The 26,298-nt window shown below is 33.7% G+C and overlaps 1 protein-coding gene and 1 long non-coding RNA gene across 2 annotated transcripts; both read right to left on the bottom strand.

Moving 5' to 3' along the window:
• On the bottom strand, nt 20,772-21,026 carry LOC110262765. Its single transcript, XR_002347750.1, has 2 exons — nt 20,953-21,026; nt 20,772-20,814 (listed from the first exon to the last, which is right to left on the bottom strand). It is a non-coding gene; the product is annotated as an uncharacterized LOC110262765 (long non-coding RNA).
• LOC107640300 (protein MAIN-LIKE 1-like) lies at nt 23,838-25,626 on the bottom strand. The gene is made up of 6 exons (XM_021123652.1): nt 25,555-25,626; nt 25,030-25,085; nt 24,645-24,972; nt 24,343-24,596; nt 24,138-24,225; nt 23,838-24,044 (listed from the first exon to the last, which is right to left on the bottom strand). Exons 1-6 carry the CDS (start codon nt 25,624-25,626, stop codon nt 23,838-23,840), a joined length of 1,005 nt encoding a protein of 334 aa, XP_020979311.1.

Raw genomic sequence — 26,298 nt, forward strand, 5'->3', positions numbered from 1 at the left:
ATATAAAAATATAATTAGATATTAGTATAAAAAAATTATATTGATAGTTATAAAATTAACTCAAAATCAATTTTTTTAAACAATTAACTTTTAATTTTAACTTTTAATCGTAACATTAGAATTCTTTTCAAATTATATTTAATAAATATTTAAAAGAAAAAAAAAATATAGATTAGAAAGATAAACGATGAAAATTTAAAACTAAATAAAAAACTTAAAAAAATGTATATACTAATCATATTTTTTATTTAAATTATATTATTTTGTTAATTTTATTTTTTGTAGAACAAAAAAATAGAAAAAATAGAGAATGAGAGAAAAAAGAGAGAAAGATAAAGATGAAGATTAAGAGAAAGAGTTTGTTAATTTTGAATTTTAGTTGGAGAGTTGACGGAGCCAAAAACCTAAAACCTAAATGACTGACGAAATTAATTGTTAGAGATCAATCGAGTAATTAATTTTAATTGGAAACTAAAGTGTCTAGTCCAAAATTCTTTGAAAATCAAAATGGATATATACTCTTTTTTTATTGAGAATGGTATAAAGTATCATCTACTATGGCCCATTACCAAATTTGGGGTAACCAACCCACTAGGGATGGCAAAATTTTCCGAGACGCGGGGATTCCTGCGGGGACTGCCCCGAATGGGGATCTGATTGTGGGAAATTTTTCCGCAGGGATGGGGATGGGGGACAAAATTTCCCCGAAGCAAGCGCGGGGACCCGAGCGGGGATCCCCGCCCCGTCCCCGCTATTCCCCGAAATTTATGAATTCCCTGAATTATCTTTAATAGTTTATTTCTCATATATGTTTTTTAGTCATTTCTTACACAGACATATATATAGAAACCTAAAACTCCTAATCTTTATTTGCATAACCCTTCTTCAATTCAGAGATCCCTAAGGTTGTCCATACTCTATCCAACCTCTCTGCAGCCGTCCCCTCGTTACCCTTCTCACCGCATCGTCACACCTCACTGTGCCATTACCCTTACCGTGTTGTAATTTCTATTTGCGGCGTTTCTTTTCGTAACTCTGCCGTCGTATCCATTCTCCTCTCTGTTGCTGCGTCTCCCACCGCATCCACTGTTTTGTCCTTTGGCTCGTCGTTGCGTTTCCCATTGCGTTATTTCGAAAGAAGTCACTATCGTGTCATTTAGATTTTTTGTATAAAATCTTACAGTTTTTGTATAAGATAGATACTTGCAGCTCTATTCATATGGAAATTAATAATTAGTTAGAACTATTATGTAGATGGAGAATGGGGTCCCCACGGGGAATGGGGATGGGGAGCAATATTCCCCCATGACGGGGAATGGGGCGGGGATGGAGAGCAAATCTGAGGGCGGGGATGGGGAGCAGAGAGGCATCCCCCGCCCCCGCCCTGCCCCATTGACATCCCTACAACCCACAAACTAAAAAAATACTTAGCAGTTTCATTAATCATAACTAAGTACAGTAATGAGAACGGAGAATGAATAACATCAACGAAAAAATAGCTATTAACTAAGTTTCACGCTCCCAAACCGTCATGCGTTAACATCATCCCATGCTCACAATATGGGTCAACACCGTAGAATTTTTCATTCATTAATTCTTATTATGTTTTGTCAAAAACACAACTAATTTTTTATAAGAAAATCACATGTATTTTATGAAATACTAGTGTTTTTCCAAAAAAAAAAAAACACTCATCTTGAGAAATACAAATAATATCATAATTAAAACTCTAAAAGTAAGTATACATATCAATTCATCAATCAATACTGGTAATACTGAACCAATTCTACAAAAATGCGATATCAAGAAATAATGGTCGGAAATATAATATAAAGATGAAAACTTACAACAGGTAATACTAAACCGAAAATATGTGAAACAGGGTCTTCAATAGAAATCATATGTGAAGCCGAAACAATAGCACGTTAATTATATATATTTTGATAGAAAAGAGAATATTATTATTACGCATAATACTAAAAAAGTGAATAAACACTTATTAAAAAATAACTTGAAAGTCAATAGAGGAAACTAAACTAATCGCATTCAAGACACGATTCTCAACACGTTCAATTTGCTTTAACATAAACTCATGTGTAGAAAATTTAAAAACATTATATGCAGGGCATATTGTGTCACTCTCAATGGATTGAGGATCAACCATAAATACCATTTTTTTCTATCAATTTGTACAAAAAATTAGATGCATTCAAGTGAAATTATTTATTCTGATAATAGAAGAATAGAGAAATTAGTATCTAAATATACAGAGAAAAAAAAAGAATAGAATATCAAATCCAAAAAATCAAAGACACAGAAAGAAAACAAAATAAAGAATAGTAACGATACACATGACGTATCTTTAAGATACAAATTAAGGAAACCATCAATTGATATTACACCAGAGAGAATTTTACAGAATTTTTCACTTTTGACCACAACAGTTTTTTTACATTAAATGAATAAAGATATATCATTTAACAGGTAGAAATATAAGAGATAAAGAATTCCCGTCTAGAGCACATAGTGAAAAAAAAAAGGCAGAACAATAACATTATTAATTTATTCAATTAAATTTCCAATAAGAAATACAACATCAATAATTCAAAGATTAGAAACTAACTTAGCATCATAAATGAAATTAAAATAGATGTCTTGTTTTCTAATAAAGTTAAGAATGTGACCTGCAACACATAAAAATATTTTTAAAATGAAAATACCACTAACTAAAAAAAAAACACACACACACACATACACATACAACCAACTCCTAAATACATTACCGATTCCGAGAGAAACAACTCAATCATCAGTTTTAGATTACAAACAATAAATAACTAAATGTTAAACATATCCAAATAAAATTCAGTGGTGTATAATAACACAACTAAGGATAAACTATTGACTAATTTTATTTCAATCTTAGTTGTAAAAAATACAGATTTTCAGTATTACTTATAGCACCATATGAAATAAATGAGTTGTTATCAAACCCACATCTAAATAGTTCACAATTTTTAGATAAATTATACGCATCAATGTAACAAATAAATAATACATTAATCTCGTTTAGAAGTAACTCGTGAATAAGCTAACCAAGATAAGGAGCCATCATCTCTTAAAACCTCAGAACATTTTCGCCCCATTAAGTGTTGCACATCTCCATCATGGAGAATTAATGCATTGCAACCACCAGCATGATTAACAAAAACTTTTACTTTGTATCTACAATAACAAAATAACAGTAAAAATATTTTAAAATAATCCAAAAGTTCTAAACTAATTCGAAAATCTACTAATTAAACAATATATAAATAGAAATGAACATAGTTCAAAAGATAACCTCAAAACTCCATCAGAACAATGTGTCAAGTAAAGGTGACAAAAGAGCTTAGATTGGTCTGCATCTATTTTTCTACCACACAAACTAACTGAGTACCACAAATTCCTATCATTAGAGATAGATGTAATTGTACCAGCCAACAAAACACAAGGATCCTACAATTTGTTGAAGTTTATGTTCCAAAAGAAACAAAAGAAACATGAGAATGAAAAAACGTAACTCCTCTGTCTTTATTGAGCAAGGCAAACCAAAGATTAGAAAGCAAGGAGTTTCAGCAGAAGTACAAAAGAAGAATCTAGACCAACAGCATCTATCCAAAATCCTTCCGAAGAACAAAGCAAGGTTTGCACCATTCATGTGAAATGTTCCTCTCTCTCTCACTTCTAACCGTCTCTCTAAACACAAAAAGAAACCAAAAAAGAATTCCTGTTTTATTAATTATTCTAATACAATATTTTGTATTAAGAGAAAAAATCGTTGGTCTATTCTTCAGTGCTGAGAACGCAATTAGCAACATCATAAAGTTGGATGGCAGTGCATGCAGATAGAAATGATGCCAACAGGTAAAAATTTGAATCCTAATTGATACTTGATTTGCATGTGTATAAAAAAATTGAACATCAAGTAACACTCAGTTGGTACATGACATAGAAACTTATTATTCTAGATTAGTAAAATTGCGAGTCCTCTTATCCCACATTTTGGAACAAATCCTTCAAATTAAATGGCCAAACTCTGTTTTGAGATCGGTATAAAAAAAAAAAGCTAACTTCGTAGAGATATTGACAAACAAAAATTATTTTAAGTAATTAAAAATAAATCCCCATCAAAAGAATAGTTGATATTTAACCCAACTAAACAAAAAATAATTCTTAATAATTTCATTATTTTAATAGTTTTTATATAACTTTTTATGTAGTTTTTTTGAAAATAAATTCTTCGAAATCAAATAAAAGATATATTAGCATAAGATTCATGAAATAATTGTACTCATTAATAAGTTTTGTACCAAAAGTTTTTTTAATTTTTTAATCTCATTAATTATAATTATTATTTAGATAACCATTTTTGATATGTCACATTTTATCAAGCTTGGCTTGGGTTGAAGTAACTTATGTCATTGGCTAACTGTAGATTTTTCAGTTCAGATTTCTTTACCACTCTATTCATTTATCACGGGAACTGAAATTAACTATGGTTTCTACAATTTGTATATGGCTTCAAAATAATCATCGGACAATCATATTCCATTAATGATGTTTGTAGTCTATATGTGTTAGGTCAACCGTGGGGAGCTCTCGACCAGAAGATTTCGGAGAGGAATCAAGTGAGATAACATAAAATGAGAAGACACCACATCCAACTCAAAACCTTAAGGTAGTAAGTTAATGGGTCTCTCATCTTATAAACTCCTCACTCTTGCTTGCTTTCTTTGATGTGGGACTAACTTCAACACTCCTCACACTTGCAATATTAACAATCTCCCCCCCCAAGTGTGAGCCTCCACATCAAGCATCAACTCTTCCTTTTTCTAGCTCCTCCACTACGGGTATTCGTCCATCACACCGCCGCAAAACACTGCGGACACGCCGCCCGAACCACCTTTGCCGGGAAGACTTTCGATGCTTCACCTTGAATATCCCTTAAAACCACCAGACCGATTAACCATCGGCTCTGATACCACTTGTTGGGAAAAACTCAACAAAGGTTCAAAACAAGAACCTATCTAACAACGGAAGTACCAAAAATAATTTTTTCACAACCTGTGCGACTAAATAGGCAATACAAAAGATACTTCAAATAGCAAATATAATGACAGAAATTAAATATATCAATGAAAGATGACTATTTATTAAGTCGGCATGGGTCCATTTCTTACAATGCAAAAAATTGAAGTCTCACTGACTTATGATGGTGCTGTTATATGCTCTCAGAAGGTTTATGGCAACTCAAGAACACTGGATCAAAGGAAAAGAAGCAACTCTGAGGTTTCGACTATACGACGGGCAAATAACCAAATATATGTAATATTATGTCATGTATCGTAAATAGCATGTGAGTTGCAGCATTTAATTTGAACTGTAATATGAAATATAGGGAGATAGAGCTCTACCACCGTGTTTTGAAGCAATTTATGGGCACGAATTAAGGTCCTCATGCTACGCAACTGATGAGTGGATAATTGCTTAATGTGGGATATAGAAAGTAAAAATAAATAGAAGGCCATAACTAAGGTTCATTCGAACTGATTAGGGGTTTTTATTTTGTCGGGAGAGCTAGGGGTGGCAATAGGTAGGGTAGGGTAGGGTTTGGATCCAATCCTAACCCTACCCGCGGGTTGATATTTTTATATAAACTCAACCCAATCCTACCCACGGGTTAAAAATATCTCAACCCTAACCCTATCCGCTCTTAACCCGCGGGTACCTGACCTTACCCGCGGGTTATAGAAAAGATACATTATTATTATATAACTTGATGACAATTCAAAATAGAACTGACTTTTATGTAAAATAAAATATTAAATTAGCAATTAATGATTTTTTTTAGTGGCTAAGGATCTTTTGTATTTAGTGAGAGGTCTTTGGTTCAATATCCACTTAAAACATATTTTTATATAAGTATATAATATATACATATATAGAGTGCGGGTTGGTCGGGTAGGGTTGAGGCTCAACCCGCACCCTACCCTACCTGCACGAGAACCCTACTCGCATCCTACCTTACCAGCTGCGAATCGGGTTGGCAACCCTACCCGACCGGGTAGGGTCGGGTTGGGTACCCGCGGATAGGGTACATATTGCCACCCCTAAGAATACTATATAGTTTACCTATGCAGGTTTTGAGATATTTTTTATTTCACTTTTCAATGAAATGAACCAACCAATTAAAATTTTTCTTGATAAAAACTTTTATGTAAGGGACCGATTGGACTAAAATACACTGCACAATGTAAAAAGAGTATTTCATCTAGATTACAATAGCAACAGTGACGCCACCTCACCTGATGTTATGATACTATCTGGGTCTGAACCATCAGAGCTTCAAGACTCATTAGATGAGGATGAAGATTCAACAATGGAAGGTAATAACCCTAACAATCCAATAATTATGTGTGATGAAAGCAATTCAACCATTGAGTTGAGCGAAGATAGTTCTAAAAGAGAAGAAACACCTGACAATAGGTAATGTGACACTTAATTTATGTATTTATCCATAAATTTTATTTCTAGATAACATTGAGATAAATTTTAGGATGGAGACTAATAATTTAAACTATCCTCAAGCAGGTACAATCCACAGGTTTCCTATAGGAAGACATTGACACCTGCTAACGTGACCGGAAGTAGATTGGTAAGTTAATTCTAAATAATTCATATCAATTTTATGCAAACACATCAAATTCTGATTATCCATTTACGATACATAACCTTAATAATTTCTCCCAAAACACTAACAATGCTTCAATTTTTGCAGTACCTGGGTGCTAGTTTTGCTGCACATCTCACTCCATTTGGACATGGTTCAATTTGGCAAATTGCTAGTCCATCATCTAGCAGAGGCAACAACGACTTTTTTTTCCATCTACTCAAAAATCAAGGGAGAAATACAGAGTGGAAATTCGGGAAGATTGTGCCGAATGTTGTCAAACTTATAACTTGAAGGAAAATGACACAATTATCCTGAAGATGGACTCCTTGCAGAACCGCTGGATAGATCTGACAATTGAAAGATTTTAAAGCCTGTGGGTGATTGGGATCCTAAAATTTACATTCATCATATTTTGAATTCATGAAGTGTATTGTTAATATTATAGTGTCTATGTTATTATGAAGCGACTAAGTTTGTATGTATAAGCTTCATAAAAAATTTGCTGGTCTCTCTGAGTATAGAGAACTTCATGGATTGAATGGTCTAGTGCCTGCTGTTGTTGATCTTTTCATTACGACATTATGCAAAACTTTGTTACCTATTTATAGTTTACATATTCAACATATATTGGAAAAATTGATTCAGTAGTAATTGGATAAAATATAGTGAATACACCATTCATTATATTCAAAAAAACTTAGTGTTTCCGTAAACAGTGACATTGAGAACAGTTATTATTATAAAATATATAGTTAAACTTACTCTACAATAAATAAACTAATCATAAGTAAACTGTTCGAGTTGAGTCACAAGAACCTGAAAAATATGGTAAGTGAACGAACATATTAACCCACTCGAAGACAACTTATTAACTAATAATTTGGTAATGCGTATAATGTTAATACAACTCCCTGTGTTTTAAAATAACAAAATTATATTGTTATGTAGATTCAAGCAAATATCTATAAATTGATGCTATTTTGATATACCTTAATAATATATGATGTTCAAAAGACAATAAAGAACCAGTAAGACATAATACAAAAAAAAATTAGTAAGACATAGTTGATATAATAATATATTCAAATATACTTAAGCAATAAAGAACTAGTTCTACAAAAACGCGATATCAAGGAATAATGGTCGAAAATACAACATAAAGATGAAAACTTACAGCAGATAATACTGAATCGAAAATATGTGAAATAGGGTCTTCAATAGAAGCCACATTTGAAGCCGAAACAGTAGCACGCTAATTATACATGTTTTGATAGAAAGGACAATATCATTGTTACACATAATACTAAAAAAAGTGAATAAACACTTACTAAAAAATAACTTGGAAGTCCATAGAGGAAACTAAACTGACCGTATTCAAAATATGATTCTCAACACGTTAAATCAGCTTTAACATAAACTCATGTGTAAAAACTTTGAAAACATTATACGGAGGGCACTCTCAACGGGCTGAGGATTAACCATGAATACCAATTTTTTTCCTATCAATTTGTACAAAAAATTGGATGCATCCAAGTGAAATTGTTCATTCTGATAATAGAAGAATAGAGAAATCAGTATCTGTATATACAGAGAAAAAAAAGAATAGAATATCAAACCCACAAAATCAAAAACACAAAAAGAGAACAAAATAAAGAGTAGTAACGATACACATGACGTATTTTTAAGATACAAATTAAGGAAACCATCAATTGATAACACACCAGAGAGAATTTTACAAAATTTTTCACTTTTGACTACAACAGTTTTATAAAGATATATCATTTAACAGGTAGAAATATAAGAGATAAAGAGTTCCAGTCTAAAGCACATGATAAAAAAAAAAGAGGCAGAACAACAATATTAATTTATTCAATTAAATCCCCAATAAGAAATACATCATCAATAATTCAAAGATTAGAAACTAACTTAGCATCATACATGAAATTAAAATAAATATCTTGTTTTCTAATAAAGTTAAGAATGTGACCTGCAAGACATAAAAATATTTTTAAAATAAAAATACCACTAACAAAGAAAAACACACACACACGCACACACACACAACCAACTCCTAAATACATTACCGATTCCGAGAGAAACAACTCAATCATCAATTTTAGATTACAAACAATAAATAACTAAATGTTAAACATATCCAAATAAAATTCAAGTGGTGTATAATAACACAGCTAACGATAAACTCCTTACTAATTTTATTTCAATATTAATTGTAAAAAATACAGATTTTCAGTATTACTTATAGCACCATATGAAATAAATGAGTTTTTATCAAACCCACATCTAAATAGTTCACAATTTTTAGATAAATTATATGCATCAATGTAACAAATAAATAATAAATTAATCTCATTTAGAAGTAATTCGTGAAGAAGCTAACCAAGATAAAGGAGCCATCATCTCTTAAAACCTCAGAACATTTTCGCCTCATTAAGTGTTGCACATCTCCATCATGGAGAATTAATGCATTGCAACCACCAGCGTGATTAACAAAAACTTTTACTTTGTATCTACAATAACAAAATAATAGTAAAAATATTTTAAAATAATCCAAAAGTCCTAAACTAACCCAAAAATCTATTAATTAAATAATATATAAATAGAAATGAACATAGTTCAAAAGATAACCTTAAAACTCCATCAAAACAATGTGTCAAGCAAAGGTGACAAAAGAGCTTAGATTGGTCTACATCTATTTTTTCACCACACAAACAAACTGAGAATCATCAATTCCTATCATTAGAGATAGATGTAATTGTACCAGCTAACAGAACACAAGGATCCTACAATTTGTTGAATTTTATTATCCAAAAGAAACAAAAGAAACATGAGAATGAAAGAATGTAACTCCTTTGTCTTAGTAAGCAAGGAAAACCAAAGATTAGAAAGCAAGGAGTTTCAACAAAAGTACAAAAGAAGAATCTAGACCTACAGCATCTATCATAGGGATGGCAATACCACCCGAACCCACGGGTAGTCACCCCGCCCCTACCCGTTCGGAGCAGGTAATTACCTGCCCTGCACTGGGCGGGTTCTTGGGAGGGGCGGGGCGGGGTCGGGTTTAGGTAATACCTGCCCCTACCCGCCCCGCTATATATATATAATATATATAATTTTAATATATAATATGTATAATATATGTAAAATAATTAGTAAATAATTAATAATATTATATCATATTTAAATTTTTAATTTAATTTATATTATGTATGTGATGATGGTTATATAAATTTTGAAATTTAATTTTATTTATTGAATTTTAATAATTATAGGGGCGGGGCGGGTTAGAGTTCAACGTTTTACTATGCGCGGGTAGAACTGGGGTGGGTTCTATGCGGGTTGTTGTACGGCGGTGCGGAGTCGGGTAGAGCAAAAATCCGCCCCTACCCGCCCCGTTGCCATCCCTAATGTATCCAAGATCCTTCCGAAGAACAAAGCAATGTTTGCACCATCCATGTAAAATGTTCCTCTCTCTCTAACTTCTAACCGTCTCTCTTAACACAAAAAGAAACCAAAAAAAATTCATGTTTTATTAATTATTCTAATACAATATTTTATACTAAGAGAAAAAATCGTTGATCTATTCTTCAGTGCTGAGAACGCAATTAGCAACATCATAAAATTGGATAGCGGTGCATGCAGATAGAAATGATGCCAACAGGTAAAAATCTGAATCCTGATTGATACTTGATTTGCATGTGTATAAAAAGAAAGCTAACTTCGTAGAGATATTGACAAACAAAAATTATTTTAAGTAATTAAAAATAAATACCCATCAAAAGAATAGTTGATATTTAACCCAACTAAAAAAAATAATTCTGAATAATTTCATTATTTTAGTAATTTTTATATAACTTTTTATGTAATTGTTTTGAAAATAAATTCTTCAGAATCAAATAAAAGATATATTAGCATAAGATTCATGAAATAACTGTACTCATTAATAAGTTATTATGTACCAAAAGTTTTCTTAATTTTTTAATCTCATTAATTATAATTATTGTTTAGATAACCATTTTTGATATGTCATATTTTATCAAGCTTGGCTTGGGTTGAAGTAACTTATGTCATTGGCTAACTATAGATTTTTCAGTTCAGATTTCTTTACCACTCTATTCATTTATCACAGGAACTGAAATTAACTATGGTTTCTACAATTTGTATATGGCTTCAAAATAATCATCGGACAATCATATTCCATTAATGATGTTTGTAGTCTATATGTTACTATCATAGCCAGCATTTTTTGTTTTTTTGTTTTTTGTTCTTATACAGCTTAAATATATCAATGAAAGATGACTATTTACTTAAGTCAGCACGGGCCCATTTCTTACAATGCAAATAATCGAAGTCTTACTAACTTATGATGGTGCTGTTATATGCTCTCAGAAGGTTTATGGCAACCCAAGAATATTGGATCAAAGGAGAAGAAGCAACTCTTAGGTTTCGACTATACGACGGGCAGGTAATCAAATATATGTAATATTATGTCATGTATCGTAAATAGCATGTGAGTTGCAGCATTTAATTTGAACTGTAACATGTAATATAGGGAGACAGAGCTCTACCACCGTGTTTTGAAGTAATTTATGGTCACGAATTAGGGTCCTCATTCTTTGCAATCGATGAGTGGAATAATTGCTTAGTGTTGGATATAGAAAGTAAAAATAAACAGAAAGCCAAAACTAAGGGTTCATTCGAGCTTATTAGGGATTTTTATTTTGTCGGGAGAGGGAATACTATACAGTTTACCTATGCGGGTTTTGGGATATTTTTCATTTCACTTTTCAATGAAATGAACCAACCAATTAAAATTTTTTCTGATAAAAACTTTTATGTGGGGGACCGATTGGACCAAAATACACTGCACAATGTAAAAAGAGCATTTCATCTAGATTACAGCAACAATAGCGACGCCTCCTCACCTAATGTTATGATACTGTCTGGATCTGAACCATTAGAGCTTTAAGACTCATCAGATGAGGATGAGGATTCAACAATGGAGGGTAATAATCCTAACAATCCAATAATTATGTGTCATGAAAACAATTCAACCATTGAGTTGAGCGAAGACAGTTCTAAAAGAGAAGAAATACATGACAATAGATAATGTGACACTTAATTTATGTATTTATCCATAAATTTTATTTCTAGATAACATTGAGATAAATTTTAGGATGGAGACTAACAATTTAAACTATCCTCAAGCAGGTACAATCCACAGGTTTCCTATAGGAAGACATTGACACTTGCTGGCGTGACCGGAAGTAGATTGGTAAGTTGATTCTAAATAATTTATATCAATTTTATGCAAATACGTCAAATTCTGATTATCCATTTATGATACATAACCTTTATAATTTCTCCCAAAACACGAACAATGCTTCATTTTTTGCAGTACTTGGGTGCTAGTTTTGCTGCACATCTCACTCCATTTGGACATGGTTCAATTTGGCAAATCGCTGGTCCATCATCTAGCAGAGGCAACAACGTCTTTTTTTTTATCTACTCAAAAGTCAAGGAAGAAACACAGAGTGAAAATTCGAGGTGGATTGGACCGAATGTTGTCAAACTTATAACTTGAAAGAAAATGACACCATTATCCTGAAGATGGACTCCTTGCAGAATCGCCGGTTAAATCTGACAATTGAAAGATTTTAAAGCCTGTGGGTGATTGGGATCCTAAAATTTACATTTACCATATTTTAAACTCATGAAGTGTATTGTTAATATTATAGTGTTTTCAATGTCTATGTTATTATGAAGTGACTAAGTTTGTATGTATAAGCTTCATAAAAAAATTGCTGGTCTTTCTGAGTATAGAGAACTTTATGGATTGAATGGTCTAGTGCTTGCTGCTGCTGATCTTTTCATTATGACATGATGCAAAACTTTGTTACCTATTTACAGTTTACTTATTCAACATATATTCAAAAATGGATTCAGTAGTAATTGGGTAAAATATAGTGAATACACCATTCATTATATTCAAAAAAATTTAGTGTTTCCATAAACAGTGACAATAAGAACATAGTTATTATTATAAAATATATAGTTAAACTCACTCTACAGTAAATAAACTAATCATAAGTAAACTATTCAAGTTGAGTCACAAGAACCTGACAAATATGGTAAGTCAATGAACATATTAACCCACTCGAAGACAACTTATTAACCATAATTTGGTTATGCGTTTAATGTTAATACAACTCCTTGTGTTTTAAAATAACAAAATTATATTGTTATGTAGATTCAAGAAAATATCTCTAAATTGATGTTATTCTGATATACCTTAATAATATATGATGTTTTATAATATTTTAAAATAATCCAAAAGTCCTAAACTAACACGAAAATCAACTAATTAAACAATATATAAATAGAAATGAACATAGTTCAAAAGATAACCTCAAAACTCCATCAGAACAATGTGTCAAGCAAAGGTGACAAAAGAGCTTAGATTGGTCTGCATCTATTTTTTCACCACACAAACAAACTGAGTACCATTAATTCCTATCATTAGAGATAGATGTAATTGTACCAGCCAACAGAACACAAGGATCCTACAATTTGTTAAATTTTATGATCCAAAAGAAACAAAAGAAACATGAGAATGAAAGAATGTAACTCCTTTGTCTTAGTAAGCAAGGAAAACCAAAGATTAGAAAGCAAGGAGTTTCAGCAAAAGTACAAAAGAAGAATCTAGACCAGCAGCATCTATCCAAGATCCTTCTGAAGAACAAAGCAAGGTTTGCACCATCCATGTGAAATCTTTCTCTCTCTCTCTCTAACTTCTAACCGTCTCTCTTAACACAAAAAGAAAAAAAAATTCCTGTTTTATTAATTATTCTAATACAATATTTTGTACTAAGAGAAAAAATCGTTGGTCTATTCTTCAGTGCTGAGAACGCAATTAACAACATCATAAAATTGGATGGCGGTGCATGCAGATAGAAATGATGCCAACAGGTAAAAATCTGAATCCTGATTGATACTTGATTTGCATGTGTATAAAAAATTGAACATCAAGTAACACTCAGTTGGTACATGACATAGAAACTTATTATTCTAGATTAGTAAAATTGCGAGTCCTCTTACCCGACATTTTGGAACAAATCCTTCAAATTAAATGGCCAAACTCTATTTTGAGATCAGTATAACAAGAAAGCTAACTTCGTAGAAATATTGACAAATAAAAATTATTTTAAGTAATTAAAAATAAATACTCATCAAAAGAATAGTTGATATTTAACCCAACTCAACAAAAAGCAATTCTTAATAATTTCATTATTTTAGTAGTTTTTATATAACTTTTTATGTAGTTATTTTGAAAATAAATTCTTTGGCATCAAATAAAAGATATAATAGCATAAGATTCATGAAATAACTGTACCCATTAATAAGTTATTATGTACCAAAAGTTTTCTTAATTTTTTAATCTCGTTAATTATAATTATTGTTTAGATAACCATTTTTGATATGTCACATTTTATCAAGCTTGGCTTGGGTTGAAGTAACTTATGTCATTGGCTAACTGTAGATTTTTCAATTCAGATTTCTTTACCACTCTATTCATTTATCACGGGAACTGAAATTAACTATGGTTTCTACAATTTGTATATAGTTTCAAAATAATCACCGGACAATCATATTCCATTAATGATGTTTGTAGTCTATGTCTTACTATCATAGCCAGCATTTTTTTTTGTTCCTATACAGCTTAAATATATCAATGAAAGATGACTATTTACTTAAGTCAGCACAGGTCCATTTCTTACAATGCAAATAATCGAAGTCTTACTAACTTATGATGGTGCTGTTATATGCTCTTAGGAGGTTTATGACAACCCAAGAACACTGGATCAAAGGAAAAGAAGCAATTTTGAGGTTTCGACTATACGACGAGCAGGTAATCAAATATATGTAATATTATGTCATGTATCGTAAATAGCATGTGAGTTGCAGCATTTAATTTGAACTGTAACATGCAATATAGGGAGACAGAGCTCTACCACCGTGTTTTGAAGCAATTTATAGTCACGAATTAGGGTTCTCATGCTACGCAATTGATGAGTGGGATAATTGCTTAGTGTTGGATATAGAAAGTAAAAATAAACAGAAGGCCATAACTAAGGGTTCATTCGAGCTGATTAGGGATTTTTATTTTGTCAGGAGAGGGAATACTATACATTTTACCTATGCGGGTTTTGGAATATTTTTTATTTCACTTTTCAATGAAATGAACCAACCAATTAAAATTTTTCCTAATAAAAACTTTTATGTGGGGGACCGATTGGACCAAAATACACTGCACAATGTAAAAAAAAGCATTTCATCTAGATTACTGCAGCAATAGTGACGCCTCCTCACCTGATGTTATGATACTGTCAGGGTCTGAACCATCAGAGCTTCAAGACTCATCAGATGAGGTTGAGGATTCAACAATGGAGGGTAATAACCCTAACAATCCAATAATTATGTGTGATGAAAGCAATTCAACTATTGAGTTGAGCGAAGACAGTTCTGAAAGAGAAGAAATACCTGACAATAGGTAATGTGACACTTAATTTATGTATTTATCCATAAATTTTATATCTAAATAAAATTGAGATAAATTTTAGGATGGAGACTAACAATTTAAACTATCCTCAAGCAGGTACAATCCACAAGTTTCCTATAGGAAGACATTGACACGTGAGTAGATTGGTAAGTTGATTCTAAATAATTCATATCAACTTTATGCAAATACATCAAATTCTGATTATCCATTTACGATACATAACCTTAATAATTTCTCCCAAACCACTAACAATGCTTCATTTTTTGCTGTACTTGGGTGCTAGTTTTGCTGCACATCTCACTCCATTTGGACATGGTTCAATTTGGCAAATCGCTGGTCCATCATCTAGCGGAGGCAACAACGTCTTTTTTTTCCCATCTACTCAAAAGTCAAGGAAGAAACACATAGTGGAAATTCGGGGTGGATTGGGCCAAATGTTATCAAACTTATAACTTGAAGGAAAATGACACCATTATCTTGAAGATGGACTCCTTGCAGAACCGCCGGATAGATCTGACAATTGAAAGATTTTAAAGCCTGTGGGTGATTGGGATCCTAAAATTTACATTCACCATATTTTGAACTTATGAAGTGTATTATTAATATTATAGTGTTTTCAATGTCTATGTTATTATGAAGTGACTAAGTTTGTATGTATAAGCTTCATAAAAAATTTGCTGGTCTTTCTGAGTATAGAGAATTTCATGGATTGAATGGTCTAGCGCCTGCTGTTGCTGATCTTTTCATTATGACATGATGCAAAATTTTGTTACCTATTTACAGTTTACATATTCAACATATATTGAAAAAATGGATTCAGCAATAATTGGGTAAAATATAGTGAATACACCATTTGTTATATTTAAAAAAACTTAGTGTTTTCGTAAACAGTAACAATGAGAACAGAGTTATTATTATAAAATATATAGTTAAACTTACTCTACAGTAAATAAACTAATCATAAGTAAACTATTCAAGTTGAGTTACAAGAGCCTGAAAAATATGGTAAGTAAACGAACTTATTAACCTACTCGATGACAACTTATTAACTAATAATTTGGGCATGCATATAATGTTAATACAACTCCTTGTGTTTTAAAATAACAAAATTATATTTTTATGTAGATTCAAGCAAATATCTATAAATTGATGCTATTTTGATATACCTTAATAATATATGATGTCCTAATTTTTTTTTTGTTAAAAATTGTTATTTATAATTTTGTGTCATCAATGTCAAAATTGTGTATTCAGAAAATTGCGTATTTCACTCTCAAATTGACATGAGAGAAGGTAATAAAATCCAAATATTTTTTAAATTACTTTATCTAATAAAAAAATAAACAATCGAATAGAAAATCATGACTGATTTTGTGGTGTACACATAGCCTTGTCATCATTTTAAGTATATGCGTTATTAGCAGCACTAACAAAAGAAGATAAACGCATGGACCAAAAGAGGAAATTATTAATGTTATGATACAATTGAGAAGTGTCTTAAAATTATTGCTAACACAAACATATAGAACTGGTAACATTTTAGAAAACTCACAACACATAGAAATGATTGGTTCGGTGTCACAATATCAATGCTAAAATGATCAAAGATTAGTGCACATTTCCATTTAATTCCTAACAACAGTTCTTTATAACATCATGGGTAATACTCATGTTAAACTAAGGTAACAATGAATATTTATAATCCAAAAAGTAAAAAATAATTTAACAAAAGAAGAGCTGCCAGCCGGAACATTTATTGCAATAAGAGTTAATATTTTCAGACCCTTTGAAAATCTCTGAGTGAACTCTATCTCCACCTAAGTCCTCACCAGAGGCTTCTGCTGCTACTCGTATAATATCTTCAATAAGTGCGAAGTTCCCCAATATATCAACATGAGCACCACTTTGGGTTCCCTTTCCTCCGAGAAGATTAGCCGGAACAGCGTGTTCATACTCCCTTATGAATGTTCGGATGCCTGAAGGATTAATTAAAGCGGGTTTTTCCCCGCCAACCTTTTGCACACATGAAATCAGCGCTTAAAACAGGAACGGTTTCATCCCCATTTGCACTATAAACTCCATCTTTTAAAGAAGGGTCCTCATCTCCACCATTTGCTGATGTGTCAATCTGAAACAGAATGTAACATTCCGATTGGAAAGTTGACTTATAAACATAGGCTCTTTACATTGGGATCCCGACCACATTCATAGAGTAAATCTCCATATCTGGAGTATGTGGTAATCTGTAGCAGCAGGACAAAAATATAACACAAACCACAAAGAGAAGTAGTATGAATAAACAACGAATTTTACAAGACAGCAGGATATGACATTATAGAAGATAGCAAAAGCAAGAATCTATCAATGCCCCAACCAAGGTAATAAAATGATCAATTACGTAGTAGCTAAGTTCCAACAATAGTCAGATTCAAGAATATCATCACTCAAGAGACAGATACAGAAATATTTTCATCCGTTAATACCATTCATATAGAAGTGAATCACATTAGTTTTGCAAAGAAATAACATAACGCTCGATTTAACTTTTTAAGTGAACACAAATTCAAATAAATAACTACTGGTGACAAAAAAGATAAAGAATAACATGAGTATAGAAGACAAATAGCAGATATCCACCCAAATTTTTTTTATTATTTAATTGCATAAAATTATATCATTTAAGATTGAGGAAAATAAGTTTCAAGATAAAAAAAACATGCCATTCATAATAAAAAGATTAAAAACTGATATAGTATCAACAGTCAAAATAAAATAAATATCTAGAAAAGATAAAAACTTAAAAAAATAGGGGCCTTTCTAACCAATAGGCATGCGAAAAAATACAGATAAGAAACATGGCTGAATTCAGATATAGCACAAGAATAAACTCACAAACTACATACATTTAGATGTCAACACTATTAATATTTCAATAATTCAATATTTATTTGATAGTATAATACCAGAAATTTCAGATTGAAACAACTAAAGTAACATTATAGGCTCTGTTAATTCAGAATTTAAATTCGATGCAAAGTTATTTCTAATTTCTTTACACAAAATGCTATTATTATAAACAAAGTAGCTAAATTTTCCTTAAAAAAAAACATCACCTTCATGGACTAAGTTTTAAATTCCAAAATATTCTTCATCTTTTTGTTTAATGACTAAGGCAAATCAAAGATAAGAAAGGAAGGAGTTTCAGAAGGCGTACAAAAGAAGAATTATACCAGTAGCATCTATCCCAAGATCCTTCCGAAGAACAAAGCAAAGTTTGAACCACCCAAGTGAAATGTTCCTATCTCTCTGAATTCTAACTGTATCTCTTAAACAATGGCACACAAAGCATCCATAACCCAGATAGATTCCCAATTTCAAAAGCCCCATATCAACGCACTGAAACACATATCAATAAATTAATTCAATGAGATAAGAATTAAAATAAATAAATGAAGAAAATAGGTAAGGAAGGGTTACTTTGCGATTTTTCCAAGGCGGGTGTAGGCTTCGAGCACATTGATAAATCAAGAGCTCATGTGCTTATACCGGTAACTTTTAAAAGAAAATAAATAAATAAAAAAAGTAAAGCAAAGTATGATGTATAAATTTTAAAAAATCAATAGAAGAACACTCATAATTCATAATATCAGATTTCTACGAAAAAAGAAATTACACAAATATAATAAAGAAAAAAAAACCTTTAACCATATATAAAAGAGATAGTTTTCTAATAATAATGTTTATTTAACTCATTTTGTGCACTGTAATAAACTTCCTTATTCCCAAATTGATTCCGGAACTTATAGTTATATACTTTAAATACTAAAACTAATTTTAGACTTTATACTTCTATTATTGCTGTAGCTTTTTCTAACAACAAATTGAAAAAAATAAAGGAAGACCCAATAGAGAAAGGGTCCCAATGAATGAATACATCATTAGAAAACTTAAATCAATCTAATGCCTACTAACTTGTCGAAGCTATTGGATCACCTCACAATTGCCATCATGAAAGCGAAAAGACAGCGCCATGACCATAAATCCAGCTTTTCAATTTGACCCATATTCCAATCAGCAATCACTCCCACAAATCATCCCTCTCCCTAAACCATACCCTAAATCAAGTGTGTATGAGTATTAATAGCTCAATAGTTCAGTGTACATTATAGAAAATTGAGTATTAAAATCAACGAAAAATTACAAAACTCATATTTAAAACACGCGAACCCTAGTGGGAAATTAGGAACACAATTGCAAACCCTAATAAAATCACTGCATAATGAAAACGAAGAACCTAACAGAAAATCGAAAAAAATCTCTCTTCATGAAGACAGAGTTCAGAAAAAGAATCAAAATTATTCAAAGCTACTATGAATTACATATTAGAAAACCAAATTCAATCTGATGCCTACAATTTCTAAGATATTCGGAGAGCAATTGAAGTGTTTTCATATGGATTGTATATAGCTCTTATTATGTGTCTCACTTTCATTGTATTTTTTTTCCACATGCTTCTGTTTTAGTTGCTGCTAGAACAAAAAAATTAGCCACGTTTTAACTAACAAAGCTAAAAGAAGTATGCATTTATGTACAACAAAGGTATATTTCTTTAATCTCCAAAGAAAAATTAATCAATTAGGAGCAGAGTCTATAACACTTATAAGTTAAAAATTTTATTAAAAGTTGTTCCAGGGTTCATGATCATCCAAAGATCTTATTTATAATGGTAAGAGAATATTATTCATCAAATTCTTCTCATCTTCGGAAGATAAATAAATTTTAACTGAATATATTCTCTGAGAAAGAAACACAATGATTCTTACCTTAACACGCTAAACACGTTCTTCCTGTTGTTGCACTCTCTTCAGTTTATCCTCTTGTTTCTCCTTTCCATATAACAGAAAATCGAAAAACAATCTCTCTTCATACAGATGGAGTTTAAAAAATTAATTAAAATTGTTCAAAACTGCTATGAATTACATATTAGAAATCCAAATTCAATCTAATGCCTACAATTTCTAGGATACATGAGAAATCCTAAATCAAGATAAACCCAACTAACCTCTGAGATCTAATCGAAGATCTTCACTGCCTACATCATTAGATCTGAGAATCAGAAGTAAGAGAGAAATCGAACTTGTAAAACTAAATATCTTTTGGTTACTCCGCCAAATTTCTCCCAAAAATCGGTTCTCATCTATCTAAACCCTAACCTAATAGCACGGTAGAGCATTAGCAGAAACAGGTGTCAAATAATAACATTTATTCTCATTTCATATACCAACAGATCAGAGTATACATAATAGTAATTAACATTTATTTGAAACAATATCAACAAATTCCTAAAAAACACGATGGCTAAATATCTGATATCTAACCTATTCTACTGAGCGAACATTTGGAATTAAAGAACCTCTGCTGTGTTCGGCCCACTTTTTCAGCGCTTCATCCGAGGTCTCCCATTTCAGTCGGGAACTGGCCATAATGGTTTCCTCCATGGCCTCCACAATGCCTCCGGAAACTGGTAGTATGCAAAAAATGATCGACAAACAGAGAACTGGGTTTGAGAGTGAGAGTGACACTGTGAGAGAGAAATTGAAAAAATGAGAGAGAAAGAGAGTGTCACACAAAGAAGAGAGAAGGATCGAGGTTATAGCACCGAGAGAAATGATCCAGGCCAGAAGGAGAGAATAGCCAATCCAGGAAAGAACGACGGAAATTAGGGGATTAGAGTTTTCAAGAGAGATAGATAGGAGAGGGATATCGTCAAACAAAAGATAGAGAATGGAGAAAGAAAATGAAGGCGAGAACGAAACGCTTTTGAGTTACTCCGTTTTCAATTTTTTATTACAAATTAATGTGAGAGTGACGCGTGGCTTCAGAAGCCATGATCATTATACAAGTAATTGATATGTTATATACTTTTATAAAAATATGTTTTAAATGAACATTAAATAAAATACTTCTTACAAAATACAAAATATTCTTAACTACGTACTAAGATAAGATCATTAATTAATAATTTAATTTTTTTTACATAAAATTAGTTTTATTTTAAATTAGAGAAAACTCCACTCATCTAAGAGATGCTAAAATAACACTTTTCTCCCCTTTATTTGTAATATATACACTCTCCTCCTTTATAATTTTTAAAAAACCTCTTATTTAATCAATTTTTAATTTTTTTTGTGTTAACTAATTGTTAACTTTATCCATTTTTTAAAAAAAATTAGTTTTACAAAAATACTCTTTAGCAAAAATTTTATTTTTTATTAAATTTTATTTACTAAAATAACCTTTACCAAATTATTTTTTTACTGATTAAATTATATTTTTACCAAAATATTCTTTTAAAATTTTGGGTAAAAAACGTGATTAAGCCATGGGAGAAGAAATTTTACGGAAATCAGCCAAACTGAATTCGTAGACGCCATTCAACCAGAAGCAAATTTTTATATAATTCGAATCTATACGATTCGAATTATAATTCCATGCAGTTCGAGGTGATTAAATTCGAATTATAGGCATGCAGGATCTACAAGTAGTTCGAAACAACTTGTTTCGAATTAGGAAAGAAGAATTCGAATTAAGTAAATTCGAATTACTAAGAAAGGACAAGCTATACATAATTCGAAACATAATGCTTCGAATTACTAAGGAATGGTAATTCGAATTGAATAGATTCGAATTATACATATATAGTGCGAATGTAGTTGATTCGAATTACTGTGAACCGGAGCTCTATATATATGCTGTGAACTCACGTTGCTCTCATCAAAGAGGTGAGATGGCTAGTGAGGATAGTTTTCTAGTGCTTGTACATCACAGAGGATCGATTAAGAAAAAAACTCGGTCTGGCATAAAGTTCACTGATAAGGATCCTCTATGTATTATTGTGAGGCCAACGACCAACTACGATGCTCTCGTTAGCTCTGTGCTGGAGAAGCTTGGTCTGGAAGGAGTGAAAAGAGTTAAGAAGTTTTACTATCGCATCCCAACCACGGTGCTCCATATACGGTGAAGTATGATTGTTTCACGATCGGGAGTGATGAGGACTTGCAGGTTATGTATCTTTGTCGTAGGCAGTTTTCCGAGGTGAGGACACCAGAGCTGTTGGCAAAGTTGGTTGATGTGGTATCCAGCTCGGGTGGTTCGAACCGGAATGCCAACACTATAGCCACGGTGGCCGGCTCGAGCTCGAGACCTGCGGTTGCTTCATCCTCCGTTCCTGTGTATGAGCCAGCGATACAGCCTGTCGCCTCCCCATCGTTCGCTGTTGATCTCACCGGCAATGTTGGAGACGAGGTTCGGTGTGGGGAACATCATCCGACCAAATTACGGTGTCCTACACTGGCTGGTGTTGGAGAGGGATTGTTTGATGATCCAGATGACGATGATGTCGAGCCGGATATGATCGCTGATGACAGCGGCGATGATCTTGGAGCTAGTGATCCGAGAAGGGCTACAGGTGGATCTAGGAGCTAGTGATCCGAGAAGAGCTAGCTGATGATCGCTGTTCTGGACTTTCCCCCTTGTATCGAGGCATTTCATCATTGCAAGCCGTTGGTGAGTATTGACGGCACCTATCTATATGGCAAGTATGGGGGAACGTTGCTTGTCGCGATTGCACAGGACGGGAATTCCAACATACTCCCTGTGGCATTTGCACTTGTTGAGGGTGAGAATGCTGAGTCATGGTCTTTCTTTCTCTCCCACCTCCGTCAGCACGTGACACCTCAACCGGGTCTGTTAGTTATCTCAGATAGGCATAACGGCATCAAGGCAGCGCTCGAGGCTCCCGATGGGGGATGGCTACCTCTGGCTGCATACCGAGCATTCTGCATTCGACACGTAGCAGCAAATTTTTCCCTCACCTTCAAGGGCAAAGACGCCCGGAGGCTTCTTGTGAACGCCGCATATGCGAAGACTGAAGTGGAGTTCGACTACTGGTTTGACATTCTGCGCTCTGAAAATCCGGCAATGTGTGACTGGGCGAACCGGATTGAGTATTCCATGTGGACACAATATTGTGATGAGGGTCGGAGATTCGGGCACATGACGACCAACATTTCTGAGTGTGTGAATTCAATCCTGAAGGGGGTAAGGAACCTCCCCGTGTGCTCACTGGTCAAGGCCACATATGCAAGGTTGGCGGAGCTATTTGTCCGTAAGGGGAGGGAGGCCGAGGCACAGCTGGGTACCGGTCAACAATTCAGTCAATACCTAGTAAAGTGTATCGAGCTCTCCTCTCAACACGACGTCTGTCAGGAACATCGTCGACTCGGTCCATATCAGGAACTCGGCCGGCACCCCTCTGCGTCGCCTCATCTGGAATAGGAATACCTCTCGGATCCCCCAAGTACATCTCGGGCGACAGGAACATCTTTCCGTGCCGATACCACCATGCCAAGAAATCAAGCGAGGGACCCGGGTTGGCCACGATGTCGAACTATAAAATGTGCTCCGCACGATTCTGCCAGTGAAGATGCCAGTCAGGTAAGTGCAACGGGAACCAACGGTCACCTCCTCTCCCGTCCTTCGACATCAAGAAAAATCGATGTTCAGGGCGGGATGCAGTGGGGGCTGAACGCCGCCAAACTGCGGTAACACTCTATCAACCTGATGCCACTCAACCACCGCAAAATATATCAGGGACGTCACACACCGCCATAACATCGTATGCCGAGGCTCCAAGACCTCCAGATGGACAACATAGATGACGTCGAGTGCGCTATAGGGCATCCATATGAACTGAAATAACCAAATAAAATCAATTTGACGTTTCTGTTAGACCATATAAACTGAAAGAACGACTGGATATAGATATGGGCTCAGCGTACTTACATCTCGAGGCTGTAACAAGTCGATCTTCAGGCGAGCCATCTGCACCCGTGGTCCCTTGTTGCTAATCCTAGGATTGTAACCAGACCACCTGCGTATCAAGTTAAACACGTAAATGCATTCATGAGTCATTCTAAAAGCCATGAAATTGCTTGCATAATTGAAAATAAATACAATAAGGATACATAATACAAAACAATAACGGTACCTTGAGGCAAGGGGCCAGCTAAACGCATCATACCCAGGAGGCCTAAAAGAAGGAAACCTCCAAAAGATCCAAGACTGCAGTAACTGTAAAGGCCCTGCCAACTTCACGACATGTCTGTTGGCGACTCGGCACAGGCACCGGTACAACCATGCTAGTGCCGCCGACCCCCAACTATAGCCACCCATCTCGTCAAGCCTAGCAACAAAGGGCAGCCATCTGATGTGTATACGATTGCCGGACTTGTCGGCAAACAGCTGCATGCCCAACAACATCATGATATAGGCACGGGCAAAGCGCCTAACTGTCTCCTCATCAGCCCCGTCGGGACACTCTCCAAATGTCTCCTGGAACCAGGTGCAGTTGACTGCGAATTTCTGAATTTGGTTCTCAGGAGGTAAAACACCGAGCAACTCATGGAACCACTGCCAAGCTGGCCTCCCACCCTCAATGTATAGGTGGAAGTCTGTCAGGCAACCACTGACGTAATGTCCATCCACCAGCAACCCCAGCTGGTATGCGACGTCCTGAAGCGTGATGGTGCACTCTCCGAACGACATGTGGAAGGTGTGCGTCTCAAGCCGCCACCTCTCGACGAATGCACTGACAATGGGCTCGTCTAGTCGGAACCATCTATCGTTCAGTCTCGCAAGATGGTACAAACCGGCCATCTGCAAGTACGGAACGTACCTCTCATCAAGACGCATCCCCTGCTGCCGCCTAACGCTGGATATGCAACGCCGAGGCTGGGCAGTAGATGAACCGCATAATTAGAACAGATTCACAAACCACTAACATATACAATTCATTTCATAGAGAACCAAAAAAGTAATCGTGGGATACAACATATATTAAACCAGCGACCAATATTGCATACATAAACGGCAGACAAACACCGGTTCTACAAACCACTAACAGTCACTAAAACCACTATAAAAAACCACTAACAAAAACTACTAGCCTTTACCACTATCCTAAACCGCTAACACTAACATAAACCACTATCAAAAACCATTAACAAAAACCACCGGCCTACACCACTATCCTAAACCACTAACAATAACATAAACCACTATCAAAAACCATTAACAAATACCACTATCATAAAACCACTATCATAAACTACGAACAAATATCACTATCATAAACCGCTTTCATCAACCACTACCATTAACAACAAACACTATAAACAGCGCAAAATCAGAAACCACTAACCTCGTCGTTGATCACCCTGGCGATATGAGCAACTCCATCCAACCGATAAAGCCTCCCCGGATCGTCCCCCATCGCCTGAATATGCCGCTCCGGTCTTACTCGGCCTGAATGTTGGTCGTTTTCTCTGGGATTTGGTGGGGTATGAGAATGAGAAAGTGATTCGAATGAACTTGGTTCGAACTCCTTATATAGCCGAAACCCTTATAATTCGAATCAACTTGATTCGAATTACTTATTGTTACCAAAATAACCTAATTCGAATCAATATGATTCGAACTCCATTCGTGTTCCCTTCTCCATGTAATTCGAGTTGATTTAATTCGAACTTGCCTTTGTTAATTCGAGAAAACTTGATTCGAATTACATGCGATTTGTGCTTGGGAGTAATTCGAATTGAATCAATTCGAACTATGTGTAACCCTAATTCGAACTCTTTTGATTCGAATTATATAATATTGTCTTCTGGTGGATTGATGTCTCAGATTTTCATTTGGCGGATTTCGGTAAATATGAGACACCCTTGGCTCATTTGGATTTTTTACCCTAAAATTTTTTTAATGATTACATTTTTTTTCCTAAGATATCTTTCAATAAATTTTTAATTATTAAATTGTGATTTTACTAAAATTTTTGTTAACAATTATTTTTATACTTTATTATTAATTTTTTGATGTCAATGTATATTATTTTAACATTAAATTAAAAAATCTTACCATTGTTAATATGTATAACAATTAATATTAA

The sequence above is a fragment of the Arachis ipaensis genome, chromosome B05 (genome assembly GCF_000816755.2).
Source record: "Arachis ipaensis cultivar K30076 chromosome B05, Araip1.1, whole genome shotgun sequence".
In the NCBI taxonomy this organism is placed as follows: domain Eukaryota; kingdom Viridiplantae; phylum Streptophyta; class Magnoliopsida; order Fabales; family Fabaceae; genus Arachis; species Arachis ipaensis.